Consider the following 21,229-nt stretch of genomic DNA (forward strand, 5'->3'; position numbering starts at 1 on the left):
CATTAGAATCCCTCTTTTTACATCTCTTGAGTGCTTGAAAATTTTCCTTAAGGGTTTTCTTTGCTCCAACATCTTGACATCTGTCATTTGCTCCACCCCACATGCTGGCATCACAGATCACATAGCAACCAGTGGACAACAGGAAGTGGAGACAAACCACATGGTGAGTCAGCAATGTCTTCCGATAAAATTGTTTAGAGAGAAGGGGCATGTGGCAATCAAAAGAAACTCAAGTTAGGCATGGTGGCACATGCTTGTGATCCCAAACAATGACAGATGGCAGATATTAAGAGACAGACAGAGATGCTGGAGAGACCACTCAATCTGTAGAGTACTGGCTGTTCTTCCAGGGGACCTGTGTCAAGTACCAGGACTCACACTGTGGTTCCTAACTGCAACTTCATGTCTAGGACACTTCTTTCTGGTGTCTGTGGGCACTACATACACCTAGACAAAACATGAAAATAAACAATAACAACATTTTAGAAGGAAGGAACTTCAGACATAGATCTATTCAGTCCAGAATTGCAAGAAGTGGGAAAACATTCATGTTTCCATCCACTATCTTTGAATCTCCCTAGGCTCATCTCTAAGATGGAGCTCCACGTGAGATTGCAGTCAGGTGCTCAGAGTATCTCTGTTGCTTTGTGTCTTCCTTGCAGCATCAAACTTCCAAAGCGTTTCTAGGGATAGGGAGATGAGTGGCCTAAGGAAACATCCCTTAATGCTGTATAAATGGATAGGCTGAAGAGTGAAGAAAATTCAGTGAGGAGGCACTGAGTGGGGAAAGAGTGAGCCTTCAGCCAGACTAACCTGGATGGGAACCATGAAGCTACCAGGCCTATTTGCTGCTATTTTCTGGTCTTCAGTGTGATGAGGATATGGTAGTTATAGGTGAGGTTGGGAGAGACATCATCTCTTTAAAAAAGTACTAAAGAGAATCTGAAACTAACACAAGATACACTGCTGGAGAAATAGGAGCCAGACGCCTGTGAGGGTACTTCCCTTTCCTGTGGAGATGAAGAAATAGCCATCATGTGATGAGGAATATTTTTCCTCCCAAGGCCACACCTTGTATTGCTTGTTCATATGACCAGACTCTCTGGCCCTGCTAATCACCACTGTAGCCACTGGAAGGAGATGCCATGACCATTGCCTTCATAGCCCTGTTCTATCTTGGTGAGATATACATAGTGGGAAGGGATACTGTGATTAGGTGGTGGTGGGGAACATACCTCATAGCTAAACCCTGGGCTATCAGGAAACCCAAGGGGAGCAGGAACCTGTGGGGAGGGGAGGATCTGCTCTGATTTGGAGGGCAAAGCTCACACAGAGTATTCTCTTCCAGTGCTGACCCTGTTCTCCATGACCCATGTACCAGTAGGTGAGTGTGGGTCAGGAGGTTTCTTCTTCTGTGGACCAGGGGCCAATCCTGGGCAGGATGAATAAAGAATAATAGTTGTGGACTATGCTTGGGTTATACTCAGAGGTTCTTGGGGCTGAGGGATGAGATTAGAAGGCCAATGTCCTGGGATCAAGCTGTTGATTTCCTTGCAGAAGCTATTGGCAAGCCCACACTCAGAGCTCAACCAGGCTCTGTGATGACCAGGGGCATGCAAGTGACCATCTCATGTGAGGGGACCTCAAATGCCCAGGAATACTATCTCGATAAAGAGGGCGGTCCAGATCCCTGGCAAAGACAGACCCCTCTGGAGCCTACAAATAAGGCCAAGTTCTTCTTCCCATCTATTCAAGAGAACCATGCAGGGAGATATCGCTGTTACTATAGGACCCATGTTGGCTGGTCAGAGCGCAGTGACTTTCTAGACTTGATGGTGACAGGTAAGTGAAAACCCAGGGTCTCCATTCCAAGATTCTCTCCTTAGGAAAGAATCTTCCCTCTGGGATGTGCAAGAAGGCAAATCAAGAGGTGATGGTCCATTTAACAGGATGCTCTCTTTTTTCCTAGGACTCTACACAAAACCCAGTCTGTCAGCCCTGCCCAGCCCAGCGATGAGATTAGGAGGGAATGTGACCCTCCAGTGTGCCTCAAAGCTTGGGTATGATGGGTTTGCTCTGACTAAGGAGGAACCACAGAAGTTCTCTTGGACCCTAGACTCACAGTACATATACTCTAATGGCAGTTTCCGGGCACTGTTCTCTGTGGGGCCTGTGACCTCCAGACAGCAGAGGACATTCAGATGCTATGGCTATTACCTGAGTAAACCCCAGGTGTGGTCAGAACCCAGTGATCCTCTGGAGTTCCTGGTGTCAGGTGAGGAAGTTCTGCTTGTCTATTGAAAGATATTGCTTCTGGAAAGGATCTAGGAGATCCAAGGCTCTCAATCCCATTGACACAGAGCATGAAGACAATAGGACCCAAGATACAGAAACTAGGGGAGGGAGGGCAATGAGAGTGAAACATGGGGTGTCTAGAAGATAGATGTGACTCCAGTGTTCCTTCTGCTGTTCTGGGATCAACTCAATGATCTCCATATTATCATGCAATAGATGAGTAGATATGTATATGATAGGAGTATGTTATAGTCATTATATGTGATTTTATGTACTGATAAATCCGGATCCTCAAGTGAGAGAAAACATGGTGTTAAACTTTCTGTGTCTCATTTACTTGATTTAATGTATTGATCTCCAGTTGCACCCAGTTTTTTTACAATTTTCCTGCACAAAGAATTTTTTCCTTCAAGTAAATATATTTGAAATTGCATGGTAGCATATAACTTATGCATATACATTTATAATTTATTTATTTGTGTTTACATGTATATATACATGTAATTACAGAATATCTATAATATTGTATGATTTTATATATATTTAACTTTTAGATGATTTCATATATTACTGTATTTAAATAGTTTCTACCAATTTTCTTCATTATCTCACTCTGTGCTTCTTTTATTCCTTCTTAAATTTGATCTCTGACTTTCATTATTATTGTTATTATTATTATTGTTACATATCACACATCACACATGCACACACACATACACATATATGAACAGCCTATATCCTAGCTTGCGTTTCTTTGGATTCTTCCATTTTCTTCCCTTGTCTCCAAACAATTTTATCTGAAAACGTCATAGATTCACCATGTGGCTTGTCTCCACTTCTTATTATTCACCAGTTTCTATCTGATCTGATTAGTTTGCTCTGGTCCTGTGATGTGCAAGGGAGCAAGTGACTATGGAGTCCATCTGGTCATTATGTAGGTCTTCTTTAGACACACATATTTTTGATATTTCATGGTGCAGCTTCCATGTCATGTCTAGAAGACTCTATCATGTAGCAGGAATCTTGTTCCCCTGGCTCTTATAAACTTTCTACATCACTTCCTCAATGTTCCTTTATTTTACATATACCGTTTGTGTTATAGAAGTATCCATTTGGACTGGGCACATTAATGTCACTTATTCTTGTTTTGACAAGTTGTGGATCTTTAAAATCATCCCCATCTGGCAATAGAAACTTCTTTTATGAGGGGTGAGAGCTTTATTTACTGTGAGTATAAAGATTAGTGTTAAGAATGCAGTTAGAAATCATATTGGTTTAAGAGCATGGCAGTATTGGTTTCTCCTCTAGAGTCCATAGCCTCTCTGGGCATTGTGACAAGTATTTTTTATGTATTTTTACATGCTTTTTATTGGCCTATTATTTGATGATTTATGTTAACTCTTTATTAGAATGTATCTGCATTCATGTACACTGTGAGCATATTTTTATGTCTTTGTGGTTGTATTATTTGTGTCATTAACAACTTGATGATTAGAGAGTAAGATGTTAAACAGAAGCATCCTGGGAACTGCTTTGGGTGAGTGCACATAGAGAACCCCAGCCTGTCTATTTTGTGCACCAGGTATTCATGTGTCCCTGAGAACAAAAGTTTTGGGTTGGACCTTGGGTTCTCAGCTGGTGAATAGTTACAAACCAATCTCCAGTGAAATTAGCTTCCAGCATTCTATACCCAGGCTGAGCCCCATGGGAGCAAGCACAGGAAGGCTCATTTACTCTGAACTGGGAGACCATATTTTTCCATCTCAGCTCTCTGGAATCAGATAAACTCTATTTCAAGGAGGTGCCTGGGCCAGAAATTCTGAACTCAGAGCATAGTCAGGTTGAATAAATCAAGACAAGGACCTGGAGGAAGCCTGATACAGCACAGATAGGTTTCATCTCAGATTTTCATGATGTGTGATAAGATTAATATGCATTTCCAGGAAATAACAAGATGAAATTGGACAAAAAGAATCAGTTCTCTTGAGCACTTTACACATCCAACGTGTCTTTGTTTCTCAGGAGCACCTGAGACCACCAGACAACCACAAAACATGTCAGAAGCCCTGACAGGTGAGTAAGGAAAATTCTGGTTTGGGCATGACACAGAAGGCCAAATTCTATACTGAGGAGGGGCCTCTCAGAGTAGAAATCCAGTTATCTTACGGTGGCCTTGGTTGGTCCTGATGTCTTTGTCAACAATTTCTAGTCTCACCACCCCAGGATCACACAGTACAGAACCTCATCCGGATGGGCATGTCTGGCTTGATCTTCATACTTCTTGGGATTTTGCTGTTTGAAGCTTGCCACAGCCAGAGAAGGACCTTGACTGCATCCTAGAAGGGAAGAAGAGAGATAGCAACAAGCCATACATGGTGTCTACATCCGGGAAACAAATTTGAGGGTCTCTAGTTTTTTTTTTTTTTTTTTTTTTTTTTTTTTTTTTTTTTACATAGAATTCAATAACTTGTGAGAAAATATCCAGGAAGGCAATGTGTTTTGGGTGCAGGAAAAGACCCAAGTGTTGGTGTGAGGAACTCTTCCACCAGCACATTAAGGCTCTACCCTCTATCTTGCTGTGGACTCTGAATATTTTTCTTCCTTCCTTTGCAGTCTATGATGTGGGGAACATGTTGTCCCAGCAGTGAGGTTTGAGTCTTTTCCTCTGTGTATCTTCTGCTTTCCCCCAGTCTCTTGTCATACTTTCCTTTATGATAAATTACAACATTCCCTATTTTGCATTATGAGAATCTGCTTTCTGTGGATGTTGTTACTATGAACAAGGAATTTGACTCAATACAACATCAATAAAAGAATGAGCACAAGACAGATTCCAGAATGAAAAAATAACTGAATCTAAATGATGCTCCTAAAAATCTGTACTTTCAAACTATTAGGTATTCATCACAAACTCATTGTGAAATTTCTGATAATTTATAAAAAGTTGCTATCTAGTGTTTAAAGTGACTATGTGGTTGGATGCAGTTGGTACTGTTTTGAAAACATCATTTTGTTAAATAAGTCCTGGTCTGTGACATTTGTTGATTGTTGTGTATAATCCTTTGCATCATCACCTTGAAGTCCCAGCTTATTCCTCTATACCAAGGTCAGCCTGTTCCATGCTGGAAACACCAAGGGGCAGCGATCATAGCAGACATGGACCTTTGCCCACCCTGACTGGTTCTGTGTGAGAAGGTTGGACACCACCAAGCTATGATATGTATTTACATTCTCACAATATAGGACATTTGTTTAGTCCTCAATTGATTATTGGAATATTTGAGATCCATGAAAAGGAGACCCCTATGCATCCTAGCTGTTTTGTTAATGTCAAGTGTGTACATTCCATTTTCACAGTCCCTTGATCTTGTTAATTGTGTGAAAACAGTAGTGAGGACTTGGGGCTCTCAAGATACAAAGTCCAGTGGGGATAAAACTGGAACACTATAAAGAAGGAGATAGTGAGCATGAAGATTTAAATGGGAATTGAACTCAGGACCTCTGAAAGAGCAGCCAGTGCTCTTAACCTCTGAGCCATCTCTCCAGCCCCTAAAGATGATTTTGTTTTTCGTTTTCCAGACAGGGTTTCTCTGTGTAGCTTTGCGCCTTTTCTGGAACTCACTTGGTAGCCCAGGCTGGCCTCAAACTCACAGAGATCCACCTGCCTCTGCCTCCCGGGTGCTGGGATTAAAGGTGAGTGCCACCACCGCCTCCCAGTCCTAAGTTCAATTCCCAGGAACCATATGGTGGCTCACAACCATCTGTAATGAGATCTGGTGCCCTCTTCTGGCCTGCAGTCATACATGCTGTATACATACATAAATAAGTGAATAAATAAACAAATAAATAAATATTTAAAAACAAAAAAGATTTAGATGGTCAATTCAGCACAGAGGTATGGAGAGCCTGGATAGACCTCCAACAGTCCTTTATGGCTCCTAAGTCTCTTGACATGTTTCTGAGGTATTATCTTGATTAACATGATTAATGTGGAAAGTCCTGTGCTTGGGAATATTTTGGTGATGCTGGTGTGTATGAAATGAAGAAAGTGAACTGAGCACCAACATGTGTTCATTCATCCTTCTCTGTGTCTCGTGTATGGATGTAATGCTTCTGGCTGCTTCAAGTTTCTCTTGCCTTGGTTTCTCTTCTTTATCCTGGAGCTGTGAGCTATAAATACATTTTCTCCTTCAAGTTTCTTCCACTTCCCTCAGTATTTTACCATAGCAGCAGAAAAAGTAACAGAGAGGCCTCATGGTCCCCTCCTTTAACAATGTTCACATGTTGACAACTCAGGCTTAGGTCAGTCTTGTGTGGGTAACCATAATTGTTAGGAGTTCATTAGTATGATCTGACATTATGCTCAGGAGATGGTATTTCACAGCACTGTTCTTCATCCCTCACCTTTCTTCTTCCATGTTTCCTGGACCACTGAGAGGAGGATGTAGATGTGCTGACTAGGTCAAAGCACTCCACGATCACTTGTTCTCACACTTTGACAAACTACTAGTTTGTATTATCAATTGACTATTACTGAGTGCATACAGAAATGTGATTAACACTGAGATTGCTACTATTCTCTTCATATAAATAAAACTAAGGCAGTTTGGCACCATGTGAATTTAGCCAAATAAGCGTAGCAGATGCATCTCTAGGGCCTACAATGTGTCCTGTAGCGAATCTTGACCCATTTTTATAGTACCAAGCATGGATGCTCTCCTGTCAAATACACATCATGTACCAAAAGAAAGCCGTTAGCTATTTCTTTAACAGTCATGCACAAGTAGGCAGATGGAGCCTTTCTCGCAGGTATATAGAACATAGGCATCGTGGCTAGGTAGGACCATTGGTGACTTTTCTCTCTTGGAAGCCTACACAGCACATTCCAGATTATGAAGCTAGTGAAAAGGAGGAAAAATTCAGGTCATTTTTGGCTTAATTTGTACATATTACACAATCAAAGTTTATGATATCTTCATCAATTGGGTCTAATTATTAGATGGGAAACCAAAATTGATTACAATACCCTGTATTCTTGTAGTGAATGCTTCTGGATTCTCCGTGACTGACAACTCTGACTCTGAAATTCTGTTTATTAACCTGTTGCTTCCGGGCATTATTCATCTATGTTGGGTGCTCCTATTACAACCTTTTTAAATTCTATTTTTAATTAGATTATAAAGTATAATGTTTCTGTACAGCTTTTTCATTGTTCCTTAGTTTTCTTAATGCCCTTTATTGACTATTTCTTACTTCAAGAATTGAAACCCAGATTTTTAAAACTCCTCCAGGTCACCAAACTGGTAGGTTCCTTCAATAACCCTGCAAGAAAGGGCATTAATATAATTCTACCCTAGGGCAGGAGCAAAGAGTTTATATTCTGCTGGTGGCTGATAAATTTTAAGTGTTATATTGTTTTAAATGGAAGCTAGTGACATTCCTCCAGTGAGCACCAGTGCCTGGGTCATTCAGACAGAATCTGCAGTGCCAGATGAGGAGCTTTGTCAGGAGAGAGGGGTTTAGGAGGAAGAATTGGTGAGGTTCAGATGAAGAAGGGCAATAAGGAGGGGAAGACTTTTCTAGCAATGAGGAAGTCAGATAAAGAAATTTACAGGAAACTAAAGAACAGCCCAGGCCATAATGGGGGTGAACTTCCTTCATTGGGTCTGCTAGATCTTGTCAGCATTTCCAGAAACCTCCTTCTCCTGTGATCTTCTGTCTTGTAACGATCCTATTCACTCCTTAGTCAATGCAGAAAGAGTGTGGTCTTCTTCAGCTCTTGCTTCCCCACTATTACTTCTTCCATCAACTCCAAAACATTCTGTCTTGAGATGTTCCTGTTGCTGTCCCCTGCCTGCTGTGCTACCTGGAAAGGATACTCAGTAACCTGTTGAGCTACCTTGCAGATTGCTATGGTACTCCAGGATTCTAGCTTTCGTGACTTGTCACCCATTCTGGCATTGTATTTAGTGATTCAGCGGCCTTTTAGTTATTTTTATGCCTGTAAACAACCCCTCACTTTGATGTTCTCCTCATTTTGATCTATCATATGTTCTCTATCTAGCATGAATAGATGTTTGTTCACAACCCCCCAGGAATAGTTTCATACAATAGGCTTCCCTGTTAAGGTTCACATGCTGAAGTCTGGACTTCAAATGTGGGTGTGCATGGTGGAAAGATCTCTGAGGCCATGTCTAAGTCAAGAAACTCATATACATATGAGTATCAACCTTCTAAGTTACTACTGTATCTCCCTGGGATCCTGATGAATTATTATCGGAGTATATTGGTATACATACAATTCAATGCCCACAATATAGTTTTCCTTTCTGTACCTGGACATTCCCTTTTAGTTCTTCTAGCATTTAGTTATATATCACACAGAATTCTCATCAGAGGATGAACAGATTGATTTATATTGGACTTATACCTTCCAAAATTATCAGCTAAGTTAACAAGATTTCTTTCTTTTTCTTTTCTTTTTTTGTCTTTTTGAGACAGGGTTTCTCTGCGTAGTTTTGCGCCTTTCCTGGAACTCACTTTGTAGACCAGGCTGGCCTCGAACTCACTGAGATCCACCTGCCTCTGCCTCCCAAGTGCTGGGATTAAAGGCGTGTGCCATCACCGCCTGGCACAAGATTTCTTTATAATGAAACAGTGTTAATTGTCAAGTTATAGAAAGAGAAAGCAAATTGATACTCATTGAAGGTGAAAATGAGGCTTGAGATTGGTATTTTCATGATCACTCAGTAGAATTAGTGATGGAGATAATACTTTTGAGTATCTGCCTGGGTTACTGGCAGCTCTTCTGCCAGGGATGGGTACAGTGTAACTTTCAAACCAATACTGACACCTACACACATGAAACAACATGCCTGAGGATAAATGTATGAATTAATCTATTTTAGTTTCATTGTGGGCACAAGATAATAAGATGAACGCATTTGTGGACAGAGCACAGGGCATACACAGGAACCAACACTCTCTTGCAGTCCTGATTCTACCACACACCACCAAGGACAAATTCTTTCTGCAAGGATCCTTCACAAGGGTAGGTCCAGAGACTGCACAGTGTTAGCCTCCTTTCTTTAACATGAAACTTTCTGCATTTGGGGAACTTTAGTTTTCAGTTCTGTTTTTCAGCTCATGGGTTTCATGATCTTTACAGTTAGACTTAGTGTATGAACCATCTCAAAACGGTAGAGCAGACAGGGGCCCTTTAATTATAGCATTTACATAACCCAAACCACCTTAAATCCCAACTACAGTATAATACACTCTAAAAGATAACCAGTCTGTGCACCTTCAGGTCAGAAGCACTCATAAACCCATGAATATGATGAAAATGATGTTGATGTTAGACAATCAGGATCAGGCTGACACACATAGTTGAGATGCTATCAACATTTAAATTGGGGTGGACGTTTGTGCATAACCAGGCTTTAAATCAAAATCAGCCTTAGCCAGGCATTGGTGGTGCACGCCTAAATCCCAGCACTTGAGAGGCAGAGGTAGGCGGATCTCTGTGAATTTGAGGCCAGCCTGGTCTACAAAGTGAGTTCCATGAAAGGCACCAAAGCTGTACAGAGAAACCCTGTCTTGAATAACCAAAAAAAAATCATCCTTTATGAATACCAGAAGGATTCTGAACAATGAAATAGGAACACCAAAGAGGTAATAAAGTTGAGAGGTTGTCCCTTATGTATGTTGGTAAGAAAGGGTAATACATCTGTTGCAGATTATTGAGCAAAATAGCATCCAATCAAGAACCATGAGAATACTGTATTTTCTTCTCTGTCCCCCTGCAAGTCTCTTCTGTATTCACCCAGGAGAATTGAAGGATCAGGTGTGTGTCTGCCACTTCTGGTCTGTATTCTTGCAGCAGCAGCAACCTGCATCTTCCCTTTTGTAGAACACTGCTCTCCAGGCATGGCAATATTCTTGTCTTATTGAAGTCTCTGTAACTCTGATTACACATAGGTGACTTGCACAATATTGAGCCCATCAGTATTCGTTCATGGTGTAGAGGCTCCTGAGGCCACTCCTTTCCTATCAGAACTATAGACAGTTAAAAGTTGCAGGCAATTTTTTTTTTTCAGGGATATAACCACTGAAAAGTTCCCAATATTGCTGGGCATAGTGAAGCACACTCTTCTCAACAGCTGAGTGTGAGACTGGTTGCTGGATCTCATCTGTTCTACATAGTGAGTTCCAGCATGTCCAGAGCTACATAGTAAGACCCCGTCTCAATAAACACACTAAAAAATACCTAAACAGATTGACCACGTGCTCCTAAGTAACCCCAATATAACTCATTGGTTTATTAGCTAGTTTTATGTGGAGTCTTTTCTTTGTGTCTGTCACTGGTGTCTCATCTGGAGTGAGTAGGCATTGATCATATATCCTCAGGAAGAGTTCATACAGTACCCCAAAAGCTTCTCTTGGGCAGGGTAAGAAACTTTTTATTATTATTATTATTATTATTATTATTATTATTATTATTATTACTATGTGTTTTAATTTTACACATCAGCCATGGGTTCTCCTGTCCTCCCCCCTCCTGCACCCATCCCCACCTTCCCCTCATCCCCTCCCCTCCATTCCCATGTCCTCCAGGACTAAGACTCCCCTGGGGATTCATTTAAACCTGGTGGATTCAGTACAGGCAGGTCCTGTCCCCTCCTTCCAGGCTGAGCATGTGTCCCTGTGTAAGCCCAAGGTTCCAAACAGCCAGCTCATGCACTAAGGACAGGTCCTGGTCCCACAGCCTGGATGCCTCCCAAACAGTTCAAGCTATTCAATTGTCTAACTTATCCAGAGGGCCTGATCTAGCTGGGGGCTCCACAGCCGTTGGTTCATAATTCATGTGCTTCCATTCAATTGGCTATTTGTCCCTGCGCTTTTTGCAATCTTGGATTCAACAATTCATCCTCTTACAGTCCCTCCTCTTTCTCTCCAGTTGGACACCTGGAGCTCCACCTGGGGCCTGGCTGAGGATCTCTGCATCCACTTCTATCATTTATTGGATGAGAGTTCCAGCACGACAGTTAGGGTGCTTAGTCATCTGATCACCAGACTAGGTCAGATCAGGCTTTCTCTCGACCATGGGCAGTGTAAGAAACTTGTAATGAGTTTGGTCTGGCTGATAGAGTGATGGAGAACCAAGAAGAAACTCTGATAGCAGTGAGCCCCCCTCAAGTGAAGATGCTAGCTCATGAGGACATCAGGTTTATTTCATTTTAAGTCCTGGTTCATGGTGACTTCGAGCATTCAGGGAGAAGTGGATGGTAACAATGGAGATGTTCTGCAGGAAGAGATCATAATCAGACTTGGGCTTGTAATCCCAGTTATCAGAAGTTGAGGAGGAGGAGTCTGACACCTGCATGAGATTCAAGAGATTCTGTCTCAGAAACAAAAACAAAAACTAAAGAACCAGGAAGAGACAAGTCACATATTCTGTAGCCCAACCCACCACCACAGCACTGGGGAAGTAAAAGTCAGGTGCCTGGAAAGAGTAGTTCCTCTTCTTCCGGGGTGCTAGTATTACATCCTCATGACAGGAAGGAGAAGACACCCTGCACAGAACATCAACTTTGTTTCTTTCCATTTGGCAAAGAGACCAGCTATCTGCAATCTTGTGACAATTGGAAGATGCCATGACCATCTTTCTCACAGTCCTGCTGTGTGTTGGTGAGATTCCAAGATGGGGAGGGAGAATTCTTGTCTGAGAGGGAATCCACTTCAAGTCATGCACTGGCCCATCAGGAAGTTTCAGCAGCTCAGACGGCATCTGGAATTGGAGGGTCTGCTTGTATTTCCATGTAAAGACAGGTGATTCTCTTTCAGGGCTGTGTCTGGTCCTCAGGAACCCTGCGCTGGCAGGTGAGTGTCTTCCCAGCTGTCCCAAATGGACATCCTTTGTGGAGACTAGTGGTCACTCCTGAACAGAGTAAACAGAGAACAGGAGGTGTGGGGTGATGCTGCGGATGCCTGAAGAGGTCTTGTGTCTGGCAGCTTGTGTCTGGGGGGGGGGGGTTCTGAGGAACCAGCTATCAATTTTCTTGCAGGGAACTTCTCTAAACCCACACTTGGAGTTATTCCAAGAAATGTGGTAACAACTGGAAACCAGGTGACATTCTTCTGTCAAGGGCCCTTAGAAGCCAAGGAATACCGTCTCTGCAAAGAAGGAAGTCCAGATTGCTTGGTACCAACAACCCTTATAGAAACCAGGAACTTGGCCAAATTCTCTTTCTCATCAATTGAGTGGAACAATGCAGGGCAATACAGGTGTGAATATAAAAGCCACAATGGCACATCAGAACACATCAGGCACAGTGACTACCTGGAGCTGGTGGTGACAGGTGAGAGGACCCTTCTGCAATCTCAGCATCTGTCTTGAGGAAAGGAGTATGTTCACAGTAGGGTCCCCTTTTTAAATATGTGAAGAGGGGAAATGTTTCTCATATGGGTCATATGGGCATTTATAAAGCAAACATTATTGAAATTAATAAATAGAGGCCTTTGTCTGTGGTCAGATAGTTGTCAGGAAATGGATCTGGGAACTGTTATTACGTAGAAATTAAAGATTCAAATAAGCACGAGTTGATCTGAAGGTCTGTTTAAACATACTACACATTTGTGTATGTTTCTTGCCCTCTTCTCTCTTAGGAGTTCACCACAGCAATGTGACCCTATCAGCCCTTCCCAGCCCAGTGGTGACTGCAGGAGGAAATGTGACCCTTCAATGTATGTCACATCATCCGTATAACAGGTTCATTCTGATGAAGGAAGATGAGAAGTTCTCCCCGGCTTTGCCCTCACAGAATATATCCTCGGAGCTATTTGGAGCCGAGTTCACAGTGGGTCCTGTGACCCACAACCAGAGGTGGAGGTTCACATGCTATGGGTATCAGTTGAGCAGCTCCCAGCTGTGGTCAGTTCCCAGTAGTGTCCTAGAGCTTCTGATCTCAGGTAAGTAAATACAGAACTTTCCTTTGGCTGTGATTATAGCTGACACAGGATCCCAGGAAAAGGCCTGGTATGTGGTGGGTGAATGGGAGCCAAGACCGCTGAACCCAATGCCATAAAATGTGTGATACAGCTAGACTTGGGGTGTGGAAACCAGGGTTGATAGTAACAGTAGAACCTAAGATCCAGAAAAAAGTGTGATCTTTATATGTCCTTTTGCTATTGCAGATCAGATTACATGTCCCTGCAAAGATGAACTTCCCTGTGATATTCTAACAGATGCTCCTCCCTTTTTTTCCTACTTCTTTGCAGGGACCCTTCACAAACCCCGTATATGGGCTCATCCTGGCTCTGTGATCACCTCAAGGAGTCCTGTTACCATCTGGTGTAAGGCGACCCTGGAAGCCCAAATGTATGTGATATATGAAGAGGGAAGCCCAGGACCCTGGGACCAACAGGCCCCATTAGCCCACACCAATTATGCAAAACTCACCCTTCCATCTGTGACACAAGAGCAGGCAGGACGATATCACTGTTACACTTACACCTCTTCAGGATGGTCAGAGCGCAGTGACGCCTTAGAGCTGGTGGTGACAGGTGAGAAGACACCAGAAATCTTAACCCCAGATGTCACTCTCAAGAGAAGACTGCACTAACGGTATCTGCCATCTAAGGACAGCCATGGGGGACAATTCAGCATTTGTGATCCTCTTTAATTTTCCATGTGTATTTCTTCTAGGAGTCTACAAGAAACCCACCCTGTCCACCATGCAAAATCCTGTTGTAAACTTAAGACAGGCTGTGACCTTCTCATGTACCTCAAATCAGACATATGACTGGTTCATTCTTACTAAGAATGGGCGGAAGTTCTCCATCCCTCGGAGCTCAAGATCCACACACACTGGGATGTTCCTGGCTGAGTTTCCAGTGGGTCCAGCGACCTCCAGCCTGAGGTGGAAGTTCACATGCTATGGCTATTATACAAATAATCCTCAGGTGTGGTCAGAAGGGAGTGACGTCCTGGAGCTGCTGGTCTCAGGTGAGGAAGCCTCAGACTCTCTGTGGACTCACATTGCTCCTGACACAGGATCCGGTGGAGACAATGATGTGTGATATGTCTGAGCATCCAGGGCTCCTGAGATAACTGACACAGCATGTTGACTCTGGGAGTCACTGTACAGAAAATGAGGGGGGCACAGTGAGATGAGATCTTGGGAGGCTCATGAGACTGAGTCTTCCCATGACACTACTGGTCCTTTTGCTGCTTAGGAGTACATTTCAAGATCAGTGGCATGTTTGACTCTTACTGTGAAACTGCTCCAAGTCCCTCCTCTTTCCCATCTACTTTCTTATAGGAAACCTCAAGAAACCCACCCTCTGGGCTGAGCCAGGCTCTGTCATCAGCGCAGGGAATCCTGTGACCATCTGGTGTGAGGGGACCAAGGAAACCCACATATATTTCCTGTATAAAGAAGGAAGTCCAGCACCCTGGTTCAGTCAAACTCCAAAAGATCCTGGTAACAAGGTCATGTTCTCCATAGCATCCATAGAAAAGCATCATGCAGGGCAATATCGCTGTTACTCTTATGAATCTGCAGGGTGGACAGAGCACAGTGAAGCCCTGGAGCTGGTGGTGACAGGTGAGAGGACACTAAGGGTCACAGTCTTTTCCTCTGTCCACAGGAAATAGTCTTCCATGAGTGTGTTTCCATAGCTCATCTGCTGGAGTCAGTGTTGGCTGTGTTTCATGTGAACAACTGTCTGCTCCTCTCCTAGGTGTTTACCGTGGCAAACCTACTTTGTCAGGTGTGCCCAGCTCTGTGGTCACCTCAGGTGGGAATGTGACCCTTCAGTGTGTCTCATCAAAAGGATATAATGGCTTCATTTTGACTGGTGCAGATCTGAAGTTCTTCAGGTCCCAAAAGGCACAGTTACTATCCACTGGACAGTCCCAGGCTCTGTTTCCTGGGATCCTTGTGACATCCAGCACACATGGGCCCTTCCAATGTTATGGAAACTATACAAATGCCTCAAATGTGTGGTCAGAGGCCAGCAACCCTCTGGAGATACATGTTTCAGGTGAGAAAGTCCACATTCCCACAAGATAGTGACACCAGACCCTTTGCCATTAGCTCTGCCTCCAGGTGGGATTGAGGCCATGATGGCTGAAGGGAACTCTTGATTCCTAAGGCCCAGAGCAGAAAAGGCCATGGCACTTTCAAAGAAGGATAGGATATGGAATATAACAAGAGCCAGGTGGATGACTTCCTGACTCTTCCGTCTAGGACTGTCAAGGAAGCCTACTTTGCTGACCCCAAAAGTTCCTGTCCTGGCCCCTGGAGAGAACCTGACACTCAAGTGTTCCTCTGAGATAAGTTATGACAGATTTGCTCTGTTCAAAGATGGGGGATGTGACCTCACTCAAGTCTGTGTTCATCAGCTCCAGGCTGGACATTTTCATGCCAACTTCCATTTAGGCTCTGTGAATTTCTCTATTGGTGGTCAATATAGATGCCTTGGTGCAAGCAGCTTCTCCTCTGAGTGGTCAGCCCCCAGTGACCCTCTGGACATCTGGATCACAGGTGAGCAATGTAGTGCATTTATATAGACCCATCTTGGCACAGACTCAGCAGGGTGGAGACCTGGGATTCATCAACATGATGGTAAGCATGTCATGGATGAATAGGTCTGGGAACAAGAGAGTGGAGAAAGGACTGTCTTTTAAAATATAGAGACTAGATTCTGAAAGAGGGGGCTTGGAGCAATGACTGTAGCCCTTCAGTCACTTATTATTATTATTTTTTATCTTTAGGATACCTCCCTGTCACACCCATTCTCTCAGTGCATCCAGGGACTACTGTGTCCTCAGGAGAGAATGTGACTCTACTCTGTCAATCATCAAATCCAGTGGACACATTCTTTCTGTTCAAGGAAGGTGCAGCTCATCCCTACATGCAACAAAGATCAGCATCTCAAGATCTACAATATGAGGCAGAATTCTCCATGAGTGCTATGACCTCAGCCTTTGGGGGTTCTTATATATGCTTTGGTTCTAAGAGCTCATCCCCTTACCTGTTGTCATATCCTAGTGACCCCATCGAGATCATAGTCTCAGGTGAGGTGATCCTGACTTTTGTCAGCTCAGAGTGTTACCCAGGATAATTGACCTAGGAAGCATGTGGCTGGGATAGGAGTAAGTTTATACAAGGCAGGGTTATGAAAAGAGGGTCTCCTATGCAGAGATTTAGAAGTGAACTGAGATTTTTCAATGACCATCTCATTCTTTTCTTAGGAACCTAGGAGATTCCAGGTAGGAAACTTGGAGGTTCTGAAGAGGCTGCAGTGTAGACATAAGACTGAGAAGATATGAGATAATTAGTGCAGGCTTCCACACATCATTCCCCCAACAAATTTCCCATAGTCTCCTAGGGTCCAAAAATCCATTTCTATAAAGGTTTTAGATTTTTTTTATCTAGAAAATTGTTTCATCCTGAGTGTGTGCAGACTCTCTGTCCCCATGAGTCTTCATCCCTTTATCAGCTTGACTGATGACCAAACTACTGGGTGAGAAGCAGAGACCCCAACATGGTCTCCAGAAACCCAGAGGCTCAAAAGCTAGGTTGCAATGGAAGCATTCTGACAAAGAGTAGTACTGTTGATCTGTCCTCGGATGTAGCACATATAATGAGAGCAGGTGTTAATTCCCCTGGTTTTCACCATCCAAGTGTGTCATGCCATGAACAACAGCTCTTCATCCTTGTTGTGTGTGACAGCAGAGGTCTAAGCAAAAACTCTACTGCAGGGTGTGTCCAGCAGGGATAAAGCTAGTTATGTGGTTGGTACAATCTTGTCTGGAGAGGTTGACATGTACTATCCTCTGTCTTGTGAGGTTCTCAGTTTCTCCACATGTAAATGGAAAAGCCCTGGCAAGACATTAAGTTTCTTTTAATGATGATCTCATCTGTTTCACATACTTATAGAGAAAGATTCTAGAACTCTGTTCCACAGTGGTTCTGCCCCATCTACCACTGTGCTTGAGACATTGTGTTGGGGTGTGGTACAGGGCTAGGACAGGACATTCAGGATCTTTCCTTCCAGTTCATGAGGTTTAGCTCCAGAGGGCAGATATCCTGGACTCAATCCTCAGCTATGCACGATCCTTCAGGTTGATCTTGGGCAGGAAAACTGACTGAAAGTATTCAGAGATGGTCCTCTGCATGGCTGTGAGAATGAGATACAGCAAATACAAAGACCCAACATCGGGTTCTTTCTTTCTTTCTTCCTTCCTTCCTTCCTTCCTTCCTTCCTTCCTTTCTTTCTTTCTTTCTTTCTTTCTTTCTTTCTTTCTTTCTTTCTTTCTTTCTTTCTTTCTTTCTTTCTCTCTCTCTCTCTCCCTTTCTTTCTTCATTCCTTTTTTCTTTATCTATCTATCTATCTATCTATCTATCTATCTATCTATCTTTCTCTTATACAATGCTTCCCAATTGCAGCTTCCCCTCCCTCCACTCATTCAAGTGACCCACACACATCCACTCTGCTTCAGATTCACTATTCCTGCCCCAGAAAAGAACAGGCCACTGAGGGGCATCAATTGAACATTGGACTATATGATACTATAACATCAGGCATATACAGTCATATCAAGGTTGGGTGAGGTCGCCCAATTGAAAGAAGAGCATCCTAAAGGCAGGCTAAATGTCAGATACACCTTCATCTCTGCTGTCAGAAGTCACCACAACACTCCAAACCAACAACCATAATATATATGCAGGGGACCTAGTGCAGCCCCATGCAGACTCTGATAGTTGCTTCAGTCTCACGCAGTAGATTATCATCACAGTTCCTCATTCATGACGCCCCCTGTCTCCTAGGACTGGCAAGATATCAAAAGGCTGTGATTGTGGCTTCTGTGGCCTTCTTCCTACTGCTCTTCCTTCTCATCCTCTCCCTTCTTCTCAGACTCAGGCATCAGAAGAAAGACAGGAAGGGAGGTGAGTAGGGTGTGGGAAGCCTGGGTGTCAGTGGGAAGTGGGTCCCGTTGTGGGGTATCCAAGCAGGGGCTCAGGGCACCAGCCTCAGAGAAAGCCCAGACTGGGACAGATCAGCTAAGAAACACTTCTGCAGAATCTGAACACAAAGTGATATCTGGAAACATGTGTAATATTCTGTATTGTATAGACTTTTTCAACTCCTGAAATATTTTTAACATATATGCAATGAGTTGTAAAGGTCCTTTCTAGTCCTGACGGTGCTAGGTAAGGGGCTCCAGCCTCTTGGCTGAGGCTCCTTCCTCTCTCGCAGTTCAGACAAAGACTGACTTACAACATCCTGCAGCTTCAGCAAACAGGGACAAAAGTCTCCAGAACAGGTAACTCATGCCCAGAACCATAGACCACATCTGCCCAACTTCCCTCACTGACACTTGTCTTTTTCTTGTTTCTACTAGCTCCAGCCCAGCTCCTGCCACCCAGGAAGAAATTTTGTGTGAGAAAATGAGGGCCCATGAGGGAGATGTCTGACATCTCAGCATCACAGGGCTGGTGGAGGGTCTGGGATTCTGAACCCTCTCTATGTACCCTCAACCCACTACATCTTATCTTTCCATATCTGGGATATGGCAGAGGTCTGGGGAAGTGAGATGTCTTGGGAATGTGGACAGGGGAAGACCTGCATGTTCTGTTATGACAGATACTACTGTGAAGGTCACACAACCTGCATACAGCATGGAGCTGGATGTCCTGGTGAGACTCTTGTTATCCACAATGCTAAGAAGTCATGATCCAATATAACTGAAGCAATCTCTGTTCTCCCTCTTTTTCAACCCTTAGTATCATCCACAGCTGGATCCTTGATTCTTGAAGCACCTCCATTCTGTATGCTATGGTCTCATTCTTTCTTTGTTTACTTCTCAACATCTGTCTGATTTCTAGAGTGATTTTAAGGGCTCAGAAGAGAATATGAGGGTTATAAGTTGTAGTTGAATGGTAAATTGATTACTTTAGATGTATAAGGCCTTGGGTTTAAACTCTACTGATAAAACTAACAAGTGAATGAATAGGAACTACAAGTAAGTGAGTGTCTTGTGCCTGAGAATGTGTCTGCACATGCGCTTAAGCAGAAGCAGAAGACAGGGGTCAACATCTGATATCTTCTTCTATTTTTCCCTAAATTTCCCCTCATTTTCTCTGACAGGCTCTCTTCATGTCCCTGATGCTATTTATTTGGGTGGATTGGTGCCACTGAGCACTGGGCACCAGTCTCTCTCTCAACATCGCTTAGGTCCCAGGCATGTGAATTCTTGCTTGGCCTTTTTTTTTTTTAAATATGGCCACAGGGGATCACACTCAGGTGCTTATGATTGCATAGCAACCACTCTGCTGCTTGACTCCTCTCCCAGTTCCTTGTCTCCTTCTTGACCATGCTTTTGTAAGGGCTGCATTAACAGCTGGGAACAGAACTTCCTACCTACTGTGATGAGCTCAGATGGAAAATGGTATCGAGATAAATGGAATCTGAGCAGTACAAAGTATATGAAGGAAATATATTAGAAGAATGGGTTGAGTTATGTGAGGCACAGATGATCAATGTGAATTTAAAGGGAACTTGAAAGAAGCCTTCTGTGGAGAAGCCTGGGTAGAGTTTCATACAAACCTGTGAAGACATGGCACATCTAGGTATGGAGCATGGTAGATCCAAATGTCCTTAGGGTAGAGAAATTCTCTTTCCAAAAGCCGGAGTCACTGGAGAGGACATCATTGTGTCAGGATAATATTTCAGAAGCACAGAGAAGTAACTGACAGGCACTCATAGTCCCTAGAAAGTCCAAGAAGACCCCATCAGCAATAGTTTAGTTGGATAAAAACGTCTGAAGTATCATTCTTGCTCCCTGTGGAAGTATGGGTGGAGAGCCTCTGGGAAATCAGGCCAACTCCCTTTGTTACATTGTCTCTCTGCTGCAGAGCCAACATGAGGAAGACCACTCCAAAGACTTGTATGCCCAGGTGAAGCCCTCAAGACTCAGAAGGACAGAGACCACCTCTTCTTCTCTCATGCCAAAGAAATCATTGGCCTCAAATGACACACAGTCAAAAGGAAATCAAGTGATAGATGAGAAGGTGGGTCCTGACTTCTCTAGTTCCCCCATGCTCCCAGTGCCCAACATAAACCTTCTTCTACACTTTACCACTTCAGGCTGCTACAACAGAGGAGCCACATGATGTGACCTATGCCAAGCTGTGCATCCTGACCCCGAGACAGGGACATGTGAACCTCCCACCTTCCAGGCAGAAAAGTCCAACCTGAGAAATACTCTGGCCTCTACCAATCCAGGGAGATCCACATTCTGCATTCCATGGAGGAGGGAGGACTCAGGGACGTCAGAACACAAGATCTGCCTCAGGTGCACAGTCATAGTGCAGACATGACCAGTCTCTAGGAAATCCTGAGAAATTTGGGGATCTGATCCTGTTTCCCTGAATTTTATAAATAAAGCAAATGCTTTGTCAGTAACCAATGCATAAAATGAGGAAAGAAGAAAGGAATGAAGAAAGTTTTATTTTTTGTGTTTTTCTTTTAATTTTTATTTTTGAGATTCCACTATAATTACAGCATTTTTCTCTTCCCTTCCTTCCCTCCAGACATTTCCATAGATTCTTCTCTACTCTTCTTCAAATTCAAGACCTCTTTTTCCCTTGTTAACACATGTACATATAAAGATGCATGTAAAACATCTTAAACATTTTTACCCTGATTATATACCTTTTGTCAATTATATCTTAATAAAGCTGAAATTTGAATGATGAAGTTACCTTAATATAATGTAGTATGAACTAGAATAATTCAGAACTGATATTAACAAGCATAAATAAGGGTCCTGAAAATTGAGGAGTTGGGTTGGAAGACCTTGTTTAAGTTGCTTACAATGCTCTACCTGTTTACTTAGATAATAGTATATATCCTTCTGAGA

General features: G+C 43.2%; 2 protein-coding genes across 2 annotated transcripts; both read left to right on the forward strand.

Moving 5' to 3' along the window:
- Window positions 1-1,116: 1,116 nt before the first annotated feature.
- On the forward strand, window positions 1,117-4,692 carry LOC118576007 (leukocyte immunoglobulin-like receptor subfamily A member 5). The gene is made up of 6 exons (XM_036176392.1): window positions 1,117-1,179; window positions 1,349-1,384; window positions 1,558-1,842; window positions 1,970-2,275; window positions 4,318-4,368; window positions 4,505-4,692. The coding sequence occupies exons 1-6, from the start codon at window positions 1,146-1,148 to the stop codon at window positions 4,633-4,635; spliced, it is 843 nt and encodes a 280-aa protein (XP_036032285.1). The 5' UTR covers window positions 1,117-1,145; the 3' UTR covers window positions 4,636-4,692.
- Window positions 4,693-11,864: 7,172 nt separating this feature from the next.
- LOC118575988 (leukocyte immunoglobulin-like receptor subfamily B member 3) lies at window positions 11,865-20,803 on the forward strand. The gene is made up of 16 exons (XM_036176370.1): window positions 11,865-11,985; window positions 12,142-12,177; window positions 12,363-12,656; window positions 12,964-13,266; window positions 13,576-13,860; window positions 14,003-14,302; window positions 14,619-14,903; window positions 15,040-15,342; window positions 15,549-15,845; window positions 16,076-16,378; window positions 18,135-18,254; window positions 18,565-18,631; window positions 18,710-18,747; window positions 18,952-19,004; window positions 20,223-20,378; window positions 20,455-20,803. The coding sequence occupies exons 1-16, from the start codon at window positions 11,952-11,954 to the stop codon at window positions 20,563-20,565; spliced, it is 2,985 nt and encodes a 994-aa protein (XP_036032263.1). The 5' UTR covers window positions 11,865-11,951; the 3' UTR covers window positions 20,566-20,803.
- Window positions 20,804-21,229: the final 426 nt, after the last annotated feature.

The sequence above is a fragment of the Onychomys torridus genome, chromosome 1, assembly GCF_903995425.1.
Source record: "Onychomys torridus chromosome 1, mOncTor1.1, whole genome shotgun sequence".
NCBI classification, from domain to species: domain Eukaryota; kingdom Metazoa; phylum Chordata; class Mammalia; order Rodentia; family Cricetidae; genus Onychomys; species Onychomys torridus.